The sequence below is a fragment of the Oreochromis aureus genome, linkage group 7 (genome assembly GCF_013358895.1).
Source record: "Oreochromis aureus strain Israel breed Guangdong linkage group 7, ZZ_aureus, whole genome shotgun sequence".
In the NCBI taxonomy this organism is placed as follows: Eukaryota; Metazoa; Chordata; class Actinopteri; order Cichliformes; family Cichlidae; genus Oreochromis; species Oreochromis aureus.
In genome coordinates this window covers 23,892,408-23,910,746 of record NC_052948.1, presented here as the reverse complement: position 1 = coordinate 23,910,746, position 18,339 = coordinate 23,892,408, and the positions used below count along the sequence as shown (strand labels likewise).

General features: G+C 38.1%; 4 protein-coding genes across 8 annotated transcripts in view; 2 read left to right on the top strand and 2 right to left on the bottom strand.

The window, feature by feature from the left end:
• Positions 1–6,262, top strand: part of cep290 (centrosomal protein 290) — a 42,378-nt gene extending 36,116 nt beyond the window's left edge. For all 3 annotated transcript variants that reach the window (XM_039614676.1, XM_039614675.1, XM_031731872.2), the window contains 11 exons: positions 124–279; positions 1,257–1,380; positions 2,856–2,990; positions 3,477–3,563; positions 3,735–3,899; positions 4,007–4,129; positions 4,276–4,445; positions 4,765–4,906; positions 5,503–5,576; positions 5,682–5,776; positions 5,948–6,262. In XM_039614676.1, the coding sequence (XP_039470610.1) occupies positions 124–279; positions 1,257–1,380; positions 2,856–2,990; positions 3,477–3,563; positions 3,735–3,899; positions 4,007–4,129; positions 4,276–4,445; positions 4,765–4,906; positions 5,503–5,576; positions 5,682–5,776; positions 5,948–6,192 (1,516 nt within the window). In that variant the 3' untranslated portion in view covers positions 6,193–6,262. The remainder of the gene's footprint in view (positions 1–123; positions 280–1,256; positions 1,381–2,855; positions 2,991–3,476; positions 3,564–3,734; positions 3,900–4,006; positions 4,130–4,275; positions 4,446–4,764; positions 4,907–5,502; positions 5,577–5,681; positions 5,777–5,947) is intronic.
• A 141-nt stretch (positions 6,263–6,403) lies between these two features.
• c7h12orf29 (chromosome 7 C12orf29 homolog) lies at positions 6,404–12,386 on the bottom strand. 2 transcript variants are annotated; one of them, XM_031731870.2, is made up of 7 exons: positions 12,174–12,386; positions 8,505–8,622; positions 8,309–8,404; positions 7,881–7,997; positions 7,510–7,707; positions 7,199–7,368; positions 6,404–7,038 (listed from the first exon to the last, which is right to left on the bottom strand). In XM_031731870.2, exons 1-7 carry the CDS (start codon positions 12,261–12,263, stop codon positions 6,868–6,870), a joined length of 960 nt encoding a protein of 319 aa, XP_031587730.1. In that variant the 5' UTR covers positions 12,264–12,386; the 3' UTR covers positions 6,404–6,867. The 2 variants fall into 2 exon arrangements, with proteins under 2 accessions (XP_031587730.1, XP_031587731.1); XM_031731871.2 differs by having other exon boundaries at positions 8,309–8,399; positions 12,174–12,316.
• The window catches only part of LOC120441046 (microtubule-associated tumor suppressor 1 homolog), a 13,951-nt gene continuing 7,974 nt past the window's right edge, over positions 12,363–18,339 (top strand). Inside the window, exon 1 of the mRNA XM_039614677.1 lies at positions 12,363–12,535. Coding sequence (XP_039470611.1) covers positions 12,375–12,535 — 161 coding nt within the window. The 5' untranslated portion in view covers positions 12,363–12,374. The remainder of the gene's footprint in view (positions 12,536–18,339) is intronic.
• On the bottom strand, positions 12,623–15,699 carry lyve1b (lymphatic vessel endothelial hyaluronic receptor 1b). 2 transcript variants are annotated; one of them, XM_031731914.2, is made up of 6 exons: positions 15,568–15,699; positions 14,869–15,037; positions 14,277–14,416; positions 13,645–14,046; positions 13,422–13,500; positions 12,623–13,299 (listed from the first exon to the last, which is right to left on the bottom strand). In XM_031731914.2, exons 1-6 carry the CDS (start codon positions 15,650–15,652, stop codon positions 13,098–13,100), a joined length of 1,077 nt encoding a protein of 358 aa, XP_031587774.1. In that variant the 5' UTR covers positions 15,653–15,699; the 3' UTR covers positions 12,623–13,097. The 2 variants fall into 2 exon arrangements, with proteins under 2 accessions (XP_031587774.1, XP_031587775.1); XM_031731915.2 differs by having other exon boundaries at positions 14,869–15,018.

Genomic DNA, 18,339 nt, shown 5'->3' with positions numbered 1-18,339 from the left:
TTCTCTTTGTGTTTTCTGTCTAAAACCCAGAGGCACTTGTGTGGATGTAGAAGACGTTAGTGTGTCAGTGGAACTGTCACTTAATTCGTTTTATTTGCTTCTTGTGTCTTTTTGCGTTTATAGGCTGGAGCAAGAGAAGAGTGCGCTGCAGAAAAAGCTGAAGGCTCGAGGGGTCACCGCTGATCAGGTGGTGGGGGTGCGGTCCACTGAGATGGAGAAGGAGATGGAGGAGCTGAAGAAGAAGAACTCAGACCTGGAGACAGAGATTCTCACTATAAAGTATTCAAATGTCCTAACGTGTAGATTGCATTTAGGCGGGCACGTTGATAGTTTTCTAGGCTTCGGCTTCATCTCTTTCTCTTCTTGATGGAGAGTAGGCCATTCTTGGAACATGCTAACTTTACGAAACAATAAAAGAATCTGAATCACATACACAAAATTCAATATTATGTGTAGTGTGCCGTTAAATTACATATACACAAAAGAGGCAGTAAACATTAACTAATTGGACAATAAAAACTCACAATGAATTGTTTTAGTAATAAATACGCAGTAATAAACATAATAATATAATAAAACTAATCACAAACAAACACTAAATATTGACCAAAATACCAGTGCATTAGTTATGAAAAAACATGCTTACAGTAATCATATTCAGATCTCAAAACTATGCAGCTGGATGTCGTAAAGTTAACCACAAATACACTCTTTTAATTAAAAAAATATCCAGGATTAATACGGCAAACTTAAATCAAGTTAATGTGTGCATGGATACATAAAGATGATGTCACTCGAGCACTGATGTCCTTGCCTTTGCCTGTGACACTATATGTTTCAGTGCTTGTAAACTGTTGGTAATTATAGATTCTGTCTGATAGAGCAGCTTTACATAGTCCAAACCTCCCTGCAGCTGTCAGACTGTACAATCAGAACTGCTCCCAACAATCATAGATGTTTACATCTGCACTGTAACTGCAATAAGTTAATCAACCGATTCGCACTACAACCTGGTTTGCCTCTTATCTGTAGTTATTTATATTTAATTTAATAACTGTACAGTACTCTGTTTATAGTAACCATTGTCCATTGTAAATATGTAAGAAAAAACTGTGTATGTTTCTGTTCTGTGTCCTGTGTACTGTTTGTTTGTATATGTGTCTTTCTGGCTGCTGTTACAACCAAATTTCCCCTTGTGGGACAATTAAAGGATTATTCTATTCTATTCTATTCTTGTTTTCTTACTCAATGTACAGACAGCAACAGGCTTTACCGCGTGACGGTGCCATTGAGGATATGATGCTGAGAAACCGCTTCCTGGAGGAGAGACTCCGTTCCTTAGAGAGCCAGGTTATCAAAGAATCACCATCAAGACCTTCTGTAAGTATTTATTTGACTCTGAGATCAACAAATAAGATACATGTAAGAATTTCATCAAGCAAAAGGGCAGCTTCCAACTTTGAAATATGGAAATTTGCTGGTTTTACTCATTTTATGTCATTTTAAATTCATTATTCTTAACTAACTTAACATGGGATTTAATGTTAAGGCTATTATTTTGTCAATTAATTTCTTTGGTTGCTATTCATAAGGGCATGGGTGTACAAGGAAAACATCTGTTTATATGTTAGTGTCATTTGCAGCTCTAATTGGAAGACACAGATATTTTTTACTCTTATTTATGAGTATGGACCTTAAGCAGAAGCTGAGGTTTGCCTTTTACTTTTCAAAAATAACATAATGAAAGGGGGGTTTCGTTAAAATTTATTTCATTTCTGCATTCACCCTTTTTTTAACGTCCAGTTTTCTCAATACACATCTTTCATTTAACTGTGTTTGTCCACGAAGGGAAAAAGCATCTCTTCTCAGACTCTAAGAGAGATTCGCTCTGCTACTTTTGATGTGGACGATGGATCATGTGAAGGGCATGCGGGTTCCTGTCCTGTTGAATCCTGCAGAAGCCTTCTCAGCACTGAAACTGCTGAAGATACCTTTGACCAACAGAGGGAGCCAAAGCAGACTTGGGTGAACAGAGAAACTCAGACCAGCTGTGCAGAAGCAGATGATGTTCACACTAAACAAGCGCAACCAAGCTCTGAAGCTCCAGGCGATCTCGAACCAGATGTGACCAGAGAAGTAGATCTTAGAACTGATAATGCTGAAGATGATGAGAAACAAACCGAAGGTGACATTTTAGAAGGCACAGAAGAAATTCATTGTGGCTCCAAAGTTCATACACCTGAAGACAAGGAAGAAGAACAGGCAAGAAAGGAAAGTGAGCCTGATGAACTGTCAGGAAGACCAGGATCAGTTATATCACCCCCTCCAGCAGAGGCAGTTACAGATGATGAAATGAGTGAAGCGCTAAATAAAGAGGCTGTTGGCGACCAAGACGATCAAAATACAGATGATAATGATTATGATGTGGGAATCGCATCAGAGAAGCCACAGCAGGTGGACGAATGGGTTACACAGAAAGATGACACAACAAAGAATGCAAGTGTGGAAAATCCATTACATGAAGATGAGGACCCCAGCTCTATTCATAGCAAACATTTCATCAGGAACAAGATGGATCATGGAGTAAAAAAACGTGAAGGCAAATCTGTGAGCTGTCGAAAGGTATCTGAAGGCTTCTGTAGTCACCCTGCTGGAGTGGTAGTGCTGTGATAGCATTAGACATGGAAGAGCAAAAATTGCGCCGTGACTTGCTTTTTAGTGTGCCGTTGTTTCCTTCCCTCAGTCTATCATGGACTCGATGTTCCCAGTGGTTTCCCTTTGCAATATTTTGTTTCAGTTTAATTTGATAACCTTTATTTCCACCTGGTTCACTCTGTGCCCTTGCTGTCTTCTAGACTTCAGGACGAGGCACCAATACTCCATCAGAGAGAGAGCAGGACCTCCAAAAAGAAAACCTCAAGCTGGCCTCTGAGAACCTGGAGCTGCGCTTTCAGCTGGAGCAGACCAACAAAGACCTGCCAAGGCTCAAGGTAGACATTACCCAATTAGACTGAGGTAGCTGATCAGTGCAACACGAGGGCTATGGATATATGAAAACATACATACATCCATAATATATATATATTTTTTTTTAATAAATGTTACAAGCTGCAGATCTGGGAGAGCCAGTTTGGCAGAAAGCCCTGACTGTAAACATTTCCTGTGTGAGAACTATAATTTTAAAATATAAAGAAGACCATTGATGGCACCTGCAGAGTTTATCTCTTCATTAAACACATTTGCATTAATTCGCTTAAGAATCCTTTAATAATAGACCATTTACAAAAATACATAAAAATAATGAAAGTTTGCTTTATTAAAAAGTGACTTCATCTGTAGCATCATGTTGTTTTTCTTTCAGCACCACATTAAGAGGTTTAAAAGAATGGAGCAAATCTATTAAATTAATACTTTGATTTGGACAAACTGGAAGTAGTTTTTTTTGCCAAAGGTGTTTTGTTTTTTCCCCCCTACAGAATCAAGTTGCGGACCTTAAGGAGATGTGCAACGCACTGAAAAAGGAAAAGACAGAGGCAGAAAAAAAGCTGGCTCATATACGTGGAGTACGTTTTTTTTTTTTCTTTGCCTACACGTGTAGGCATGTTAGACATGTTTAAAACAACTGAAAATAAATCTGTACATAGGAATTAAAACAGAATCACCTTGAAACACAGCTAACAAGAAAATGAACTAGTTCTGATGTAATACATGATTTGTTCTGTGATCCTCATCAGGGTGGTCACAGTGGTAAAACGGTGCCTGAGCTCGAGAAGACGATTGGATTGATGAAGAAGGTGGTGGAGAGGGTGCAGCGGGAAAATGAAACACTGAAGAAATCCAGCGCCACTGTGAATCAAGACAAAGTCACTGCCCTGGAGAAAGAAAATATTAAGCTAAAGGTTGCCAACGCCTGTCTCTCCTTACACATCACAAACATTTTTTTTGGAAAGGTTTATTTAGCATCTTTGTTCCGTGACTGCAGTTGACAGTAAGCGCTGTTTTCCAGGCTGACTTTGAAACGCTGAAGCGTGAGGCTGAAACTGATCTGAATTCCAAACTTGAATCCAAAACCAAAGGCCTGGAGAAAATAGTGATTGAAAACGAACGTCTTCGAAAGGAGATTAAAAGGGTAACTTCTTTTATGACTTGTTACAAGTTAGTTTTAAAGAAATTGAGTCGGGGCAGAATTAATTATTCCAAAAAAAAAAAAAAAAACCTATCAAAAAAATCTAAATGCTTGTTTTTGTCTCTTGGCTATGCGTGTCACTGTAAAAGGAAATGGAGGCTGCAGAAAGGCTGAGAGTGACCAAGACGACTCTAGAAGTGACAAATGAGAAGCTCGAGGCAGAGCTGGAAGACACCAAGCAAAGACTGAGGGACGCTCTGTCCAGGCCCATCACAGAGGGGGTGGACACTAAGACCATGAAGTCATCTGTGGTAAACAGGTCAGCGAAACCTGTAGTCTTCCAGAAAAGGACACTTAAAAGTAATTTTTAAGTTTTAGGGTTGTGCAGCAGGTTAAATCAGCAGCGTGTGACTTAAATACACAATCATTATCATGCCCATGGAATTTAAACTCTGGTATGCTGCGAAATAGACTGTCGCTAACAGGCTTAGCGTTATGCAAACTCTTTGGTAATAAAGGATGTTCATTTACGTCAGTCTCATGCTCAAGCTTTAATAAGACAATATTAACAAACAGCATGTTTATTTACTTTGGACACAATTTGAGATCTGATGGTCATTTGACTTCTATTTGTGCAGGATGTTTGAGAACAAGATGAAGGAGCTGGAGAAGGAACTCTCCCAAAAGACCGTCCGACTGTCTGAACTCAAACAACAGCTGAAAGAGATGACAGAGCGGGAGGAGAGAGCTCAGATAGCAATACGACAACTCGAGGATCAGGTGGCAAAAACTTTAAAACGTGTAGCCAGAATTTGTTCATTGTTGCTGTTATTTTAAGAGAGTGCTGAATCTAGCAGTCATGACAATCTTTGGTAAGCAGATACTGACCGGAAATGTCAGTTTTTCAAACTTCTTGTTATTACCCAGGCTGTTTTTAATGCAGCAGCTTATGTTTATTTTGACAGCATTTTTTATTGTAGTTTTAGTCATATTTTGACAAAAGCATAATTTAGTTTTAATAAATTCTTTTAGTTTTATTCGACTTCATGTCATAAGATTATAGTGCACGAAATCTAAAGTCGATTCAGTGGAATAAAATGTAAAGTGTAAAAGTTTGTGTTTCTAGAGTTGCTCCACAGTTTATAATGCGTCTTATTTTCCTTGACATCAAATGCAAAATGAGTTGACATTTTCTGTGGACATTTTGTTGTGTTTTCAAGAGAAGCTTTAGTTTTTAGTTAGTTATCATCCTTTTTTTTTTCTCTGGAAAAAAAGAGATGACAAAATCTGTGATGTAACACGGTTATGACTGGGACAAAAAGTTTTGTCTTTTTAGGTGCTGTATTTGATTGATGCTATCAGTTTGTCATTCTTAGGCTGACGTGTTCAAAACTTTTCCTGCTGCTGGAAAAGGTGATGCGGGACGCAGCAAGGCCTTCCCGGAAAGAAGGTACATTAAACTTCGCATGGAAATGATTTTTTTTTCTTTCTTAGTCTGAAACATTCAACTTTACATTTTGCTTTTGGATAAACTCTACATGTCATGTACGTGAAGACTGGCCAACACTCAGCTGGAAAAAGAGAATGAAGAACTGAAACGAAAGATGCAAGAATACAGTGAGCGATACGGCGAGACGACATCTAAACTAGGCGAGTCTTCCAGCTACGCTATTGTTTTGTCAGCGTGAATCTGAGGGAGGTTGGGATTTTTTTTTTTAAAATATGTGCTGTCTTAACAAACACCTTGACAGGTATGAGGTAAACATACATACAGTACCGTCTAAAGAAGAATCGTGATGGTTTCTCTTCTTGTGTCCATAGATTATGGGAAACTCAAAAAACTTCTGCAGGCAGCTGAAACTGAAAAAAACGAACTTCAAGCTGAGGTCACGAAGCTGAAAAAAGAACTGGAGAACTTTGACCCAGCATTTTTTGATGAAATCGAAGACCTGAAATATAACTACAACTTAGAGGTGAAGAAGAATGTTCTGTTGGAGGAGCAGCTGAAAAAAGTGTGTCAACAATTTGGGGTAAAGGCAGAAGTGCCCAGTGTGTCTATCACTTAATGTGGGGTATGTAAGTCATGCTTTTAGTCACATTCCTTGGAGATTTTGAGGGAGGAGTTTCCTTTTAACAATGAAATGACACAATATTTTTGTGTTAATATGTGAATACTAACTTATTGTTGTGAAAATGTAAATTTGTACGTAACATTAAAGTTTTTTTTCTGTGTACTGTCAGTCACTTTTGTATTCTGTCAAATAAAAATTTGTTGAATAAAATTTTAGTATTTATTCCTTCATACATTTATTCTTCACTTAGCAACAGATGAGTTGTAGGATACAGTATATATAAATTGGTCATTTTAACTTAACTTGCTAAAAAAATGCCAAGTTGGTCAGTTATTTTTACATTAAAGCTGTACACATCTCTGCAAAACCATCTTAAGTTTTGATTCACTTCACCGTTTCTTTTTGGTGCTAAACGTTAAACTTTGGCAGTCAGTTTTCTCCTTATTTCTTCCACTAACAGCTCACTCACTGTAAGCTACTCTTAAGACTTTCATGAATTCAAAAAGCAGCAGTTCTTAACTGGTTTCTGTGGAATAAATTAATCTATATGAGTATAGGATTGTAAATCACTCGCATGGAATTACAGATGAAATATCAGGGATCTATCAGCAAAGCGGCAGATCCTCACAAGATCCGGAGAGAAAAGAAATCTGTTTTCCCCGCATGGACTTATAGCTCAAAGTGAATGTCCTGAAGCCGGCTGAAGCAGTGTCCATTTAGTGCTACAAACGATGTAAACAGGTCTGTGCTGCCGTAAGCGTCGACACGGATGGCCGCCGGCTTGTTACCAAGGCAAGTGTTCGCTTCTGGCCACTTCAGTCCCAGGTGATGACGATGAACCTAACAACACACACAGAAGAGCTCGGTGCCTGATTTCACACTATTCAGAACACTGAAGCATGACAGCATTGCTCTCTGTAAACTTCTTATGGCAGCTCAATCTTTTAATACAGATACTTAAATCCATTTAATGCACTGAATAATATATATGTCATCCCACCTTGATGAGAGTGCCGTCACTGCAGTGCCAGACTATACCCTCAACTCGACCATCTGGATTCTCGTGAAACCAGGAGCACAGCTGCTGGAAGTCCACGGGTGGTGGGTTTCTGATTGGAACACTCCCATGTGTAACCAGGCAGTGGACAGGCTGCTTTTTGCTGCCCAGCCCTGTTTGTACAATATTAATGAACCTTGGTTTACTTCAGTTTTTGTTTTAAATCAATCACCCAATGAAGTTAATTAATGTTAATCATTAATTGTAATTCCAAACCACAGATTATATAAAAAAATGAATGTAGTTTCTATTACCATATGGGTTTCCATTGACATTGGTTCCAATAAGCTCCAGTGTTTGTTCCTGGAGCTCAGCTAATGGGACTGATGTGATTTCTAACATGTCTTCGTTGTCACGTCGAGGCCTGAGAACAAGAGCAAGCCCAACGTTGTAATCCACCACAGAGGAGTGCCAGCAGTACTGCTTGTTGTCTCTCTCCACTGGAACCCAGCCTACATATTTATAACAACAAAGAAAAGTACTCGTCATGCTGATGGTTTCCATGTGAAGGACGATACTTGCTGCTTATCGTGTCTTTGACACTTACCCCCATTTTTCTACATAAACTCTTTTACATAGACATAGGTGAATGCACTGCACACGAACTAAAATAAGAACTAAGAACCTGGAATATGTCCATGTTCATCGGGCACTGGACGGCCGTTGTGATGTTTGACTCCATGAGCTGGGATCCATGTTTCTGGCACCGGTTTAAAATCTTCCTCTATGTTCCACGTGAAACCTGAAAGAAAGCCCGGAAAAATTTAATCCTTCCCACTGCTAAATGTGTTATGTATTAATATTTTCCAGGCCTTTTGTTTTTTGCTCCACACTCAATATTCTCACAATTAGGCCCATAGGTCTCTGGTAATTATGCTTGTGTATACCACTACAGTGGATTTTTAAGTAATACTGTTATTAAACCCTCTGAATTGAGGCTCAGAATCTGCTTCAGTCACTAAAAACCCACTGTGGTGATGTGTAAAAGCAATATTACCAAAAAAAAAAGTGTTCAAATATCTTGTGGAACTGTTTTTGACAAAGTTAATCTACCTTTACAACTTTTGTGAGAATGTTGGTACTTTTTAAACCTCTTCTCTGTTTGTTTGTTTGGTCTTCTGTCAAGTCGAGCCCACAGGTAAGGCTGCCCTAAAGAAAACAGATCAACTCCACTTAGAAAACTACACAGTAGTAGCAGTTTGTAGACGCTGACTAGGAAAGGGTCAGTGTTATTCTGAGATCTTCTCACCTTTATGAACTGTAACATAGCAGCAGGTGCCATCAAGTTTTTCAGTGGCAAGCGCACTATGTACGTTAGCCTCCAGAGCAACAGGGTTCACATTTTCTGTGGCAACAACCTGAAATTGCTAAAGAGAAGCAAAACCACATGTTTGATCAGTGCAAGATATAAATGAAAGTGACTATACCCAACATTAGTAACGGTACCATGAATGCATAAATGAGTTATCTACATATTATATAGCATCAAACTGAAGCCCCACATTATAAACCACCACTTTTCAATTATAAGTTTGGGCCTGATTAAAGAACCAACAGACCAAGAGAACCAACAACAGACTACATGACTGTGCTGACACTGAATCAGCTGCACAATTCATCTAATGCAATTTGAGAATACTTTCATGACTGCATAGTTTTAGCAACCAGGGAATCAAAAGGTCAAATATGCATCTGTACCAGCTTCTTTTGCAATTACATGAAATATAAGTGAATCCCATGAAAAGCGATTCGCTTCAAGTATATCTCCTATATATCTATTAACAGGTGCTGATTCAAACAAATGTCGTTTCATTTTCTGGCTATTATCAATAAACAGACATGACTACATTTATCACAACATAAAAAACATAACATTAAGGGGATGCAGATGAGGTGCCAGTGATAAGAAACTCATGATCATCAGTATACAGTGTCATCATTATGCCAAGATTAAAGCATTCGCTACAGTTTTAGATGGATGGATGAAGTATATCAGTTTGGCAAATGATTCAAAAACACTTATTTGAAATCTATCACTCCACTGTAAGCAAAATTATCTTCAAGTGGTGTAGAGTTTGAACGAATGCCAATGTGCTCACGGCACATATGACATGAATTAGCTGGTTGCTCCAGCTAATTCAGAGAAAAACTGTGCAAAGGAAACGGGCCTCCAAGAGCCACAAACTTTAATCCCAGGCTCTGCAGGGAACTCTTGCATCTGGCAGTTTTAAGGCACATGCATTTAAAAATCAGAGAGGGGAAAAAAAAAAAAAATTTAAATTACAGTTTGCCAGTTAGCCTCATATCAAGTGGATAAGTGGATCTGGCATGTTGAGGCTTGGGTGTGAAATTTATGGTTTTCGGGGTTTTTATCGTCTTTTCCCGTGTTGTAGTTGTGTGTCTTATTTTGAAAGAAATATTAACGCGTTACCATAGTGACCAGAGAGCATTAAGGGGCAGAGAGGAGGATGCTACTCTCAATGTTGTTGGCGTATTTCAGGAGGACGCTGCTAATAAAGTTATACAATTACACAATGAATTTGCATTTATTATTATATTTACAAACTACCATTGTTTTTGTCTTGGTCGTTTCATTTTATTTTGCTGTATTTATCCGCGACACCTTAAAGGCCGGTACATGAAAATATTGTCTGACATTAAACTGGTCCGTGGCGCAAAAAAGGTTGGGGACCGCTGTTCTAAATGACCGGCATGAGTAACGGGCAGAACAATTACATTCTCTTCCACTAGAGAGCAGTACAACTACCTGCTCTAATTAAATAGGTTGCCAACTGCCAGTAAAACAGAAGATGATGAAGAAGAAATTATATAATAGTCATGCTGTGAGACAACGCAGCACATCATAGCAATAGATAAATATTTGAAAAGAAAAAGTAGTCAATCTGACCCAGATGAAGGCCCTAGCATGAGTAGTGGTTCAGGGAAAAATGATCAATATGTTTTTTGTGACATTTTTGTTCGGAGGTATGCCGTGTGATTTTTCTAATGTGAAATATGTGCCGTAGCTCCAAACGGTTGGGAAAAACAGCCATAGTGTAATATGGTGGTGATTATATTTCTGTTCCATCAACGGGGTAACCATTCTGTATAAATCAAGTCATTTCTATGATGTTTGGGCCTGCGACAGGCTGGAGACCTATGGATGGATGTTGTTTGATGTGTCCCTGTGGAGAAAAATCTGGGGGGCCAGCTAGCATCCTAAAAGACACTAACGAACACTATTTCATCTTCTGCCTCTATTTCAAGCATCCTCCTCTGTCACATAAACCCTCTGCCACATAAACCCTCTGCATGGCCTTCCTCACTCTGGTCATCCCCTTTCCTTCCCTGGCTCCATCCTTCTCTCTGTCTCCAAACATGCCTTCCAACTTTCCTCTTTTCCTCTTCGGCTAACAGCAGCACAACTTCCATCCACACCCTGTTGGCCGACAGCACCGTAGGCGGTCGTTCTTAACCCAGGCCTCAACTGATCTGCTATGGAAATCTCATTCTTGATGATTCACATGGTTGATTTACACCAGATGCCCTTCCTGACATAACCCTCCCCATTTATGCTGGGTTGAGAACGGCACTAGCACTACACCAGCTTGTGGCCCCCCTGTGGTAGGGTTCTAAAAGAAAAACTAAAGAACCACTAAAGAAATGAATAAAGAAAATGACAGTATTATGTTACTGAATATCTAGGAAAATGACTGAAATAAGTCTTTGCAACCATTTAACTTGAGGGTAAACAGCTAATGTGTGAAAACAGACTTTTCCTGTTAGATTCTATAAAATATGCAGTTCTATCCTGACACCTGCAGATCTCTCCTTTGAGCTGTGTATATTAACATCAGATAGTGTCGCCTCTACAAGATCCCTCAGAGCTCAGTGAGTGCATAGTAACAGGGTCTAAAGTGTTTCGGTAATGAGCATCAGTAATTAATATCAATTCTCAGAAACAACTTTATTCCTTGATTTAGTTTTTTTCCTGTAGGGTTTAAATTGAAACCAGTTTTATTGTTCTACGAGTCTCATTGACTACAATCCTAAAACAGGCCATGTATTTGCACTTGCTGACCTTATATCAAACTTGCAGTTAGGTTTAGCCTACATTTAAATTATGTAAAGATGCTCTCAGTCTTACATGTAATAAAACATTAATTTAATGTAATCTGTCAGGTTGTTCCATGTCTTTAATGATAGAGCTGAAATGTCCATAAGTCTGTTAACTGGTATGTTCTTCCTCTCTTCTGCTTTCCAGTAGGCTGGCCAAAATTTTCTTCATTCCAGAGTTTGTTTGTTTGTTTTTTCCAGACTTGCAGTGACTAAGCCTGCAAGAGTGGTCTGCATATGTCTGTGTTACCTGACAAAGAAGATTTTGGTGCTTTGGTAAAGCTTAAGCAGGAAAAACCCTTCATTCAGCCATGCAGGTATTTGCTCTACTCTATTCATCACACAGCAGTGCCTCGACTCGACTCACTATTAAAAACTGGAAAGTTGGCACAGCATATAACTGTTTGATGCCAGATTGCACCACATTTACGATAAATAAATAAATCAGACAGAAATTTCTCCGCTGTTGAAACCAGCTGTACAACTATTTGTCCCGATGACCATGTGTCAGTTAATTTGTTCAACCTGTTGCCCTGTTGTTTACGTTATGCAAATCAGTGTGGTCCTCTGTCGAGGAAGACCCGAGGTGTGTCTTCATGCTACAGGCGAAAGGAAAATACAGTTAGCCACCTCCCCCTGCTCTGGCTCAGACATTTACTCTGCTTACATTTCACTTCCAGTAAAAGATAAAAAGACACGACTAAGAACTTGTTCACGACGGGTGCTTCTCCGTGCTAACAACTGTAGCAGCAGGAGATAATAAACCTACTGCGCCTGATAATGTGTCTGCACATGCATTCACCTGACAGTCGCGTTTTCTGGACTGTTCTTCCTTCACGTCAGTCAGAAACACACACGGTATCTTCTGCTGTACGGAACCCAGGCGTCTCATTTCGTGTGCTTTCTACCAAAGCTGTAACGTAACGTTTACAAGCATGGATGAGCAAAGCAAAAAAAACAGCAACGGTTTGGCTCTGTTGTTGTCTTCTTCTTCGTTGGTTTTATGTCGGTGCGTAAATACCGAAACGACTCATTACCGCCGCCATGTTGCTGCGTTTGTAACAACATGTACCCGTGTGTATTTGGAAGTATAATTTTTTTTGCTATTTTACGTGAAATAAATACAAATAAATGCACTTTTACTCGATTGGCAGAGAAGATTTGGTAAGTTTTTCATACTCGTCTCTGCTGCACAACCCACACATGCATTTCTTTACAAATTAAATTGCGCCCTTTAAGAGGAAATAAACAGGCTTTGCAACAGTATTTATTGCCAAGATGCATAGTTACAAAGAAAGATTTGGCCAAAGCCAAGCACAATTTATTTTCATAATAAAAGTAATAGTAGTATTACTTTGAAAGCTTGTTTGTTAGTATCTGTTGTCTGTAATACAGAAATACAGATCACACTATTATTATTGTATATTTTCAATATTATTTTACAACATTGGTGTGTGTCAGTTACATATTTGTATTGTTTTTTCTCCACCACTAGGAAAGAAGCGTCTGTTGGCTTCCACTTTCATTCATGTGTATATGACAGCAAGTCTAAACATATAGCCCAATTTAGTTGTCTGTAGCCAGAAGAGTCCTGTAACAGGCTGTATAAAGGACTTTTATGAGTACAACAATCAACCAAAGAGTTTATGGTGTGAGTGATCTTCTAATCTTGTTTTTATCAGATAACACAGCTGTGTCTACAAAAAACTTGCACAAAATGGTCATATCACTCTGAAGAGTTTGCTTTGATGTCTGACTTCACACACAGAGTGATGTCACTGGAGTACATCCGGTGTGATTCTTCTTCATCATCATCATCATCATCCCCTTGCAGTCCGAGATGGTTCATAGCATTATTAGTAAAATTCCACATCTCTGTCTCGATGTTATCCATCTGCTGCCAGTGAGACAAGCACCTGAAAACATTCCTTTTCCAAAAAGACAGAGAAAAATGTTTTTAATAAAAGACAATACATGTGGATTACACCAAAAACTTTTGGTGTTCCTTAAGTGCTTTAAGCCATGCAGATCACCTGAAAACATTACTCACACTTGAAAGTACCACATAGCGCTTGCTGCAGTCAGGAGCAGAAGAATGATGCCAAGAACAATAACTGTTACATGTAAAGCTGATAAAGAAAAACAACAACAAAAAAACAAGTAAAGAAGCTAATTTGATTAAAATCATTTATCCAAATGTATTTTTTTGCTGACATGTTAGCAAAATCAAACAATGAAAAAAGAAAAAGTGTCTTAGATATTCCAGAACATACCTCCTAGAGATGGTTTTGCGGAGTTCTCAGTCTGTGGCAGCGGCCACTCAGAGGAAGCTGGGAAATTGAAGGCATGAGTGGAAGCAGAAAAGGTCAAAGTGACAGCAGGGGGGTTCGTGGTGGTTAGGGGAGGCAAGGAAACAGGAATATGGGTTGAGAACGTTTTAAAAGAAGGGGTGGCAGAAGAAGAAATCCTAGCTGACCGCGATGTCATGACGAGCACATCGGAAGCTGAAGTTGAGGGTGTGGGCTGAAGTGTCGGCCGAGATTTTCCAGTTATTGACTTTTTTGTTGAGGACATGGACTTTGTTGTTGATGTGACCAAATGTGTGGTTTGAGTTGTCAGTGGAGTTGGAGATGTGGGGGATTGTGGGCTGGCTGTTGTCTCCAAATCTGTTAATGCTGAGAAGATCAATGGTTCAGTTCTATTTAAGTGATCAGATGACTGTAATTACAGGCAGTAATTAGGCACAACATGAAAACCACTTGCAGGTCACATAAATCACACTGATTATGTCATTACATTGTTATGTGCCACTCACACACTTTGGTCTTGGCTTTAGACATTTGTGATGGATGAACTGACGTTTATGGCGTATATTAGTCTATTAAACTAAGAAAATAAGTAGTACCGGATGCATCGAAGCAGAAGACGCCAAACTTTTTATCTGCTGGTGCCTTCCATGTCACTACCCCAGTTTTGCCCTGGCCACAGGTTTGTTCAGGGGAAATTCGTGGGACGACGGCAGTCTGTTCAGCTATCCAGCCATATCTGTTAAAATAGTAACAGTAATATAGTTTTTATTAAACAACAATCATTATGGTCAAAATTAGGTCAGTCTGTCCAATTAGTTTTGAGCCACAGAAAATCAGGGATTGTGTATAATTTATAAACAGGGAATGCAAATGTTAAACTCCTTGATTTAAATAGTCTTTGGTTTAATTTAAACTGTGATGGCGTAAGAAGGCAAAATTACCAAAAAAAAAAAAAAGTGCCACTAACCAAATATATATGGATCCAAGTGCTCCTACATCGATCTCGTGTATTTGGGACAGTTATTTGTGTTTTCTAAAATATTTTTATGCTATTACTGGGAAACGCATTCGAGTCAGTCACCTGTTTTTGTGCACAGTTTATTAATATGAAATCTTGAAAACTGCATATCGGTCAACAATATAAAGTATTTGCCTGTATTAAACCCTGGTTAAATGCTTTCTGCTTACTTGCACGTTTCCAGTCCATGTTGGATCGCTTGTGATATCTGAACTTCCGTCGCCATGGTGACATTTAGTGAAAGACAGGCATCTCGGGCAGCTGTGAAGTTCAAGGTGTAGTAGGTTCCTCCTTCGATAAGCAGGAAGACTCCAGTGGCTCTGTAACTCTGAGAAATTACTAACAAAAAAATTATAAAGCGAATTTTCTTTGTAAATAAATTACATTGAAAAGATGGATGGATGCAAAAGAAGAACTGATCCTGACTGTCCTTTGAAAAGCCTTATGATCTGTCACTTATGATGTAAAGTATACATATCAATATACAGATAAACCACAGTGTGTAGATCTACTTTATGAAGAAATAAACCATAATATGAGCACACACACACAGAGACTCCTTGTGCGACAAAGAATACTCAAAAAAAAAATCATTAAAAAAAAAAATCATTTTAAAAAAATCATTTTTTTTTTTATCTTTTGCTAATATTTTACAGTTTACAGTTATTAAAGTTTAATATCACAGAAGGAGCCAAACATCTTCGTCTTCTTAACAATAAAATCTGATGGCAGCCTTAAAAGACATGTCAAAAACATGAGTTAAACTTCTTAACAACTATGAAATTTTAGACTTTGAAACGCTAGACTTGTGGGATATCCCAGGATTAAGTCTAAAAGTGAATTCAGAAATAAACATACAAAAACCTTACCTCTATTTAAAGCGGATTCACAGGTTTGTAAAAACAGGGCAAAAATCACAGGTAATAATGATGGCAAACAACAAAGTCTTGCCATGTCTTGTATGACAAAATATACCCAATGTGGACAAGGGTGGAGGATCAAATAAACTGAAGCAGAGGGAGAAGCCCAAGAACAAATGTGACAGGGAAGAGAAAAGGAAACAGGAAAAACAAGGTCAAATCTGCTTTATGGCCTGTTAGGAGATAGGACATGCATCCAGAGAAAGACCTTCACTCTAAAGCTCTCTCTAAACGTAGTTGTTTGGGTGATCAAATTGCAGATGCATGACATATATAACATTTAAAGCACTAATCTTGTTACCAGTAATAACATATTAATGATTTCCAAAGCAGAGATATAGGCATATGGGTTTCATAAAAGAATCAAATAAAAGGATGTAATAATCTAAACTGTGAATAGCTTGTTCATTTTTTTAAAAAAATCAAACTTTTCAAGTGGATATGGTTAAAGAAACCTTCTTAAATGTTGTTTTGTACTATATTTATGAGTTTGGAGCTTTTCTGCTTCGTAAGCATCTCTGATGAAGGTATTTTTGCACTCCACGGGCTGTAGGAAAAGGAATTTCCTCCCCACTGTTTCTCTGCTGTCCTCACTTTTGCTGTCTGTTATTGGAACCAATTTTATAAGTATAACCAAGTTTCCTCTGTGTTTATATTATGTTTCAAATCATCACATTCACGGCACCCATCAAAGATCAAAAAAGGAAAAAAAATCACGGCTCATGGCACATAATCCTTAAACTGCTTGTATGTTTAAGGCTGTCTTTCACAGTAATGGTGCAAATGTATTTACAATTGTTTAAACTGCTGTGTGCTTGTTCACTTGTTAATTGTTTTAAGTCCTACATCGATTATGCATTGATCAATCATTTGTTTGATCTTTTCATTTCATAAAGCGACTCAACATGTAGCACTATATCGGCCCCAGCCCCTTTCCATCAACAAAGCTTACAAAATACATACAAAATGTTGATATTATACAATTTTTTTCGAAATAAAATTATCAATCATTTTTTATCAATCAATGGGCTAAAAAGTGTTGTATACAAAAATATAGTGTTGTATATTTTAAAAAGTATAGAAAAAAAAGCCAGTTTTAATGTATTCATACAGCACCAACCCACGACAACAGTTAACACAGGGCTTTTATATTGTAGAGACAAACTGCAGGAGTCCCTTTATGAGGACTGTATATGCACGTGCAAACACTGAGAAGAAAAAGATGCTTAAAAAAATGTTCAACTTCAGGAAAGCAAAGCGAGAAAATACATGTGTAGAAGCACAGTTATATATGATTTGTAACCAGAAAGTTTTTTCCCTGGTGGTTAATGCATAGTAACATAAACAAGAGTGCTTCATGGTATTCTGCAAGGTAACTTATATAGTATATTCCACATGGACAAAAACAATTCATAACAGAATTTTGGGATCAAATCATTTGGATAATAAAAATAAGAAGTGGCACACTGAATGCTTAAGCCTGGAGCATCATGTGAAACGCCTCACTGCAGTTTAGTTTCTATCTTAGTAAATACCAAAAAACCCAAGAAAAACATTCACACAGGTTTTTATCGAGAACACATAAACGAATAAATGCACTTTCATGATTAGATGAGAACATCTAATCATGAAAGTAAAGTTGAATGATTTTCAGTGAAAGGACTCATTAATATTTTTGCATTAATTTTTTTTAATGATTAAAGTTCAGTTCAAGTCCATTTTATCTATACAGCGTCAAATCACAACAATAGTCACCTCAAGGCGCTTTATATTGTAAGGACCCAACAAAACCCAACAATCAAAGTGTGGCATTTTCAGTTGAGTGTTAAGTATTGAGGATTAAGGTTATTTATTAATTACCTATTGATTGCATATGGATTATCAACTCAGCTGACGCATTTAACTTTTGGCACTATTAAAACTAGCCTTACAATAAAAACAATGCATGCTTCTGCAGTGTAATCTCTAATCATGTGATCAGACCTGGCATTTGGTACTCTGAACACATCATAATCACGAGTTAAAGGCAGGGTAGAATGACGAGTGCTTTCCAATGTTGTGTTAAAACTTGCTGTATCACCACTTTCATTCTACTGCAGGAAGCAAAACAGTTCAGCATGTCCTATTGCAATGACTCAGTGACTGTTGTGTAAATAACGGTGCTTCCTGCTTTCTTCGGGCTGCAGCAGTAATGACTGAGGAAAGTGATAGACTGCTGGTCCACTGATAGGCCCAGGAAAGATGTTAAATGGTCACACTTCCTTGGTTGGGTGTGTTTATCTTCTTCTACAGACTGTGAGAAAATCCCAAACCAGTAAAAAAAAAAAAAAAAAAGTGTGATAACATGAAAACGAAATCTGACATCACAAGAATTCCTTTCAAGTATAGATATAGAGATGCGTGTGTGTGAGAGAGATGCTTCTGTTGTTCTGATATGCTACCCATGGTTACTGGTCCTTAGTTAAGTTAACTGAAAAAACTTTAAATGCATAAAAAATTGACACCACTGGCTTTTTCAGTTTCACATGTAAAAATTATTAATAATTTTAAGGCTTTTTAAGGGATGGAAGGTGTCCTCTTACCTAAACACAGAGACTGTTTGCCTCAGTGCGTTTTCTGCTATCGTGTTGCCCAATAAATGTTGAATGAAGCTGGGCTGGTGATAGGATCCACCCAGTGAACCAAACATGAAACTGAGAACTTTATTCAGGTTGCTGGCCT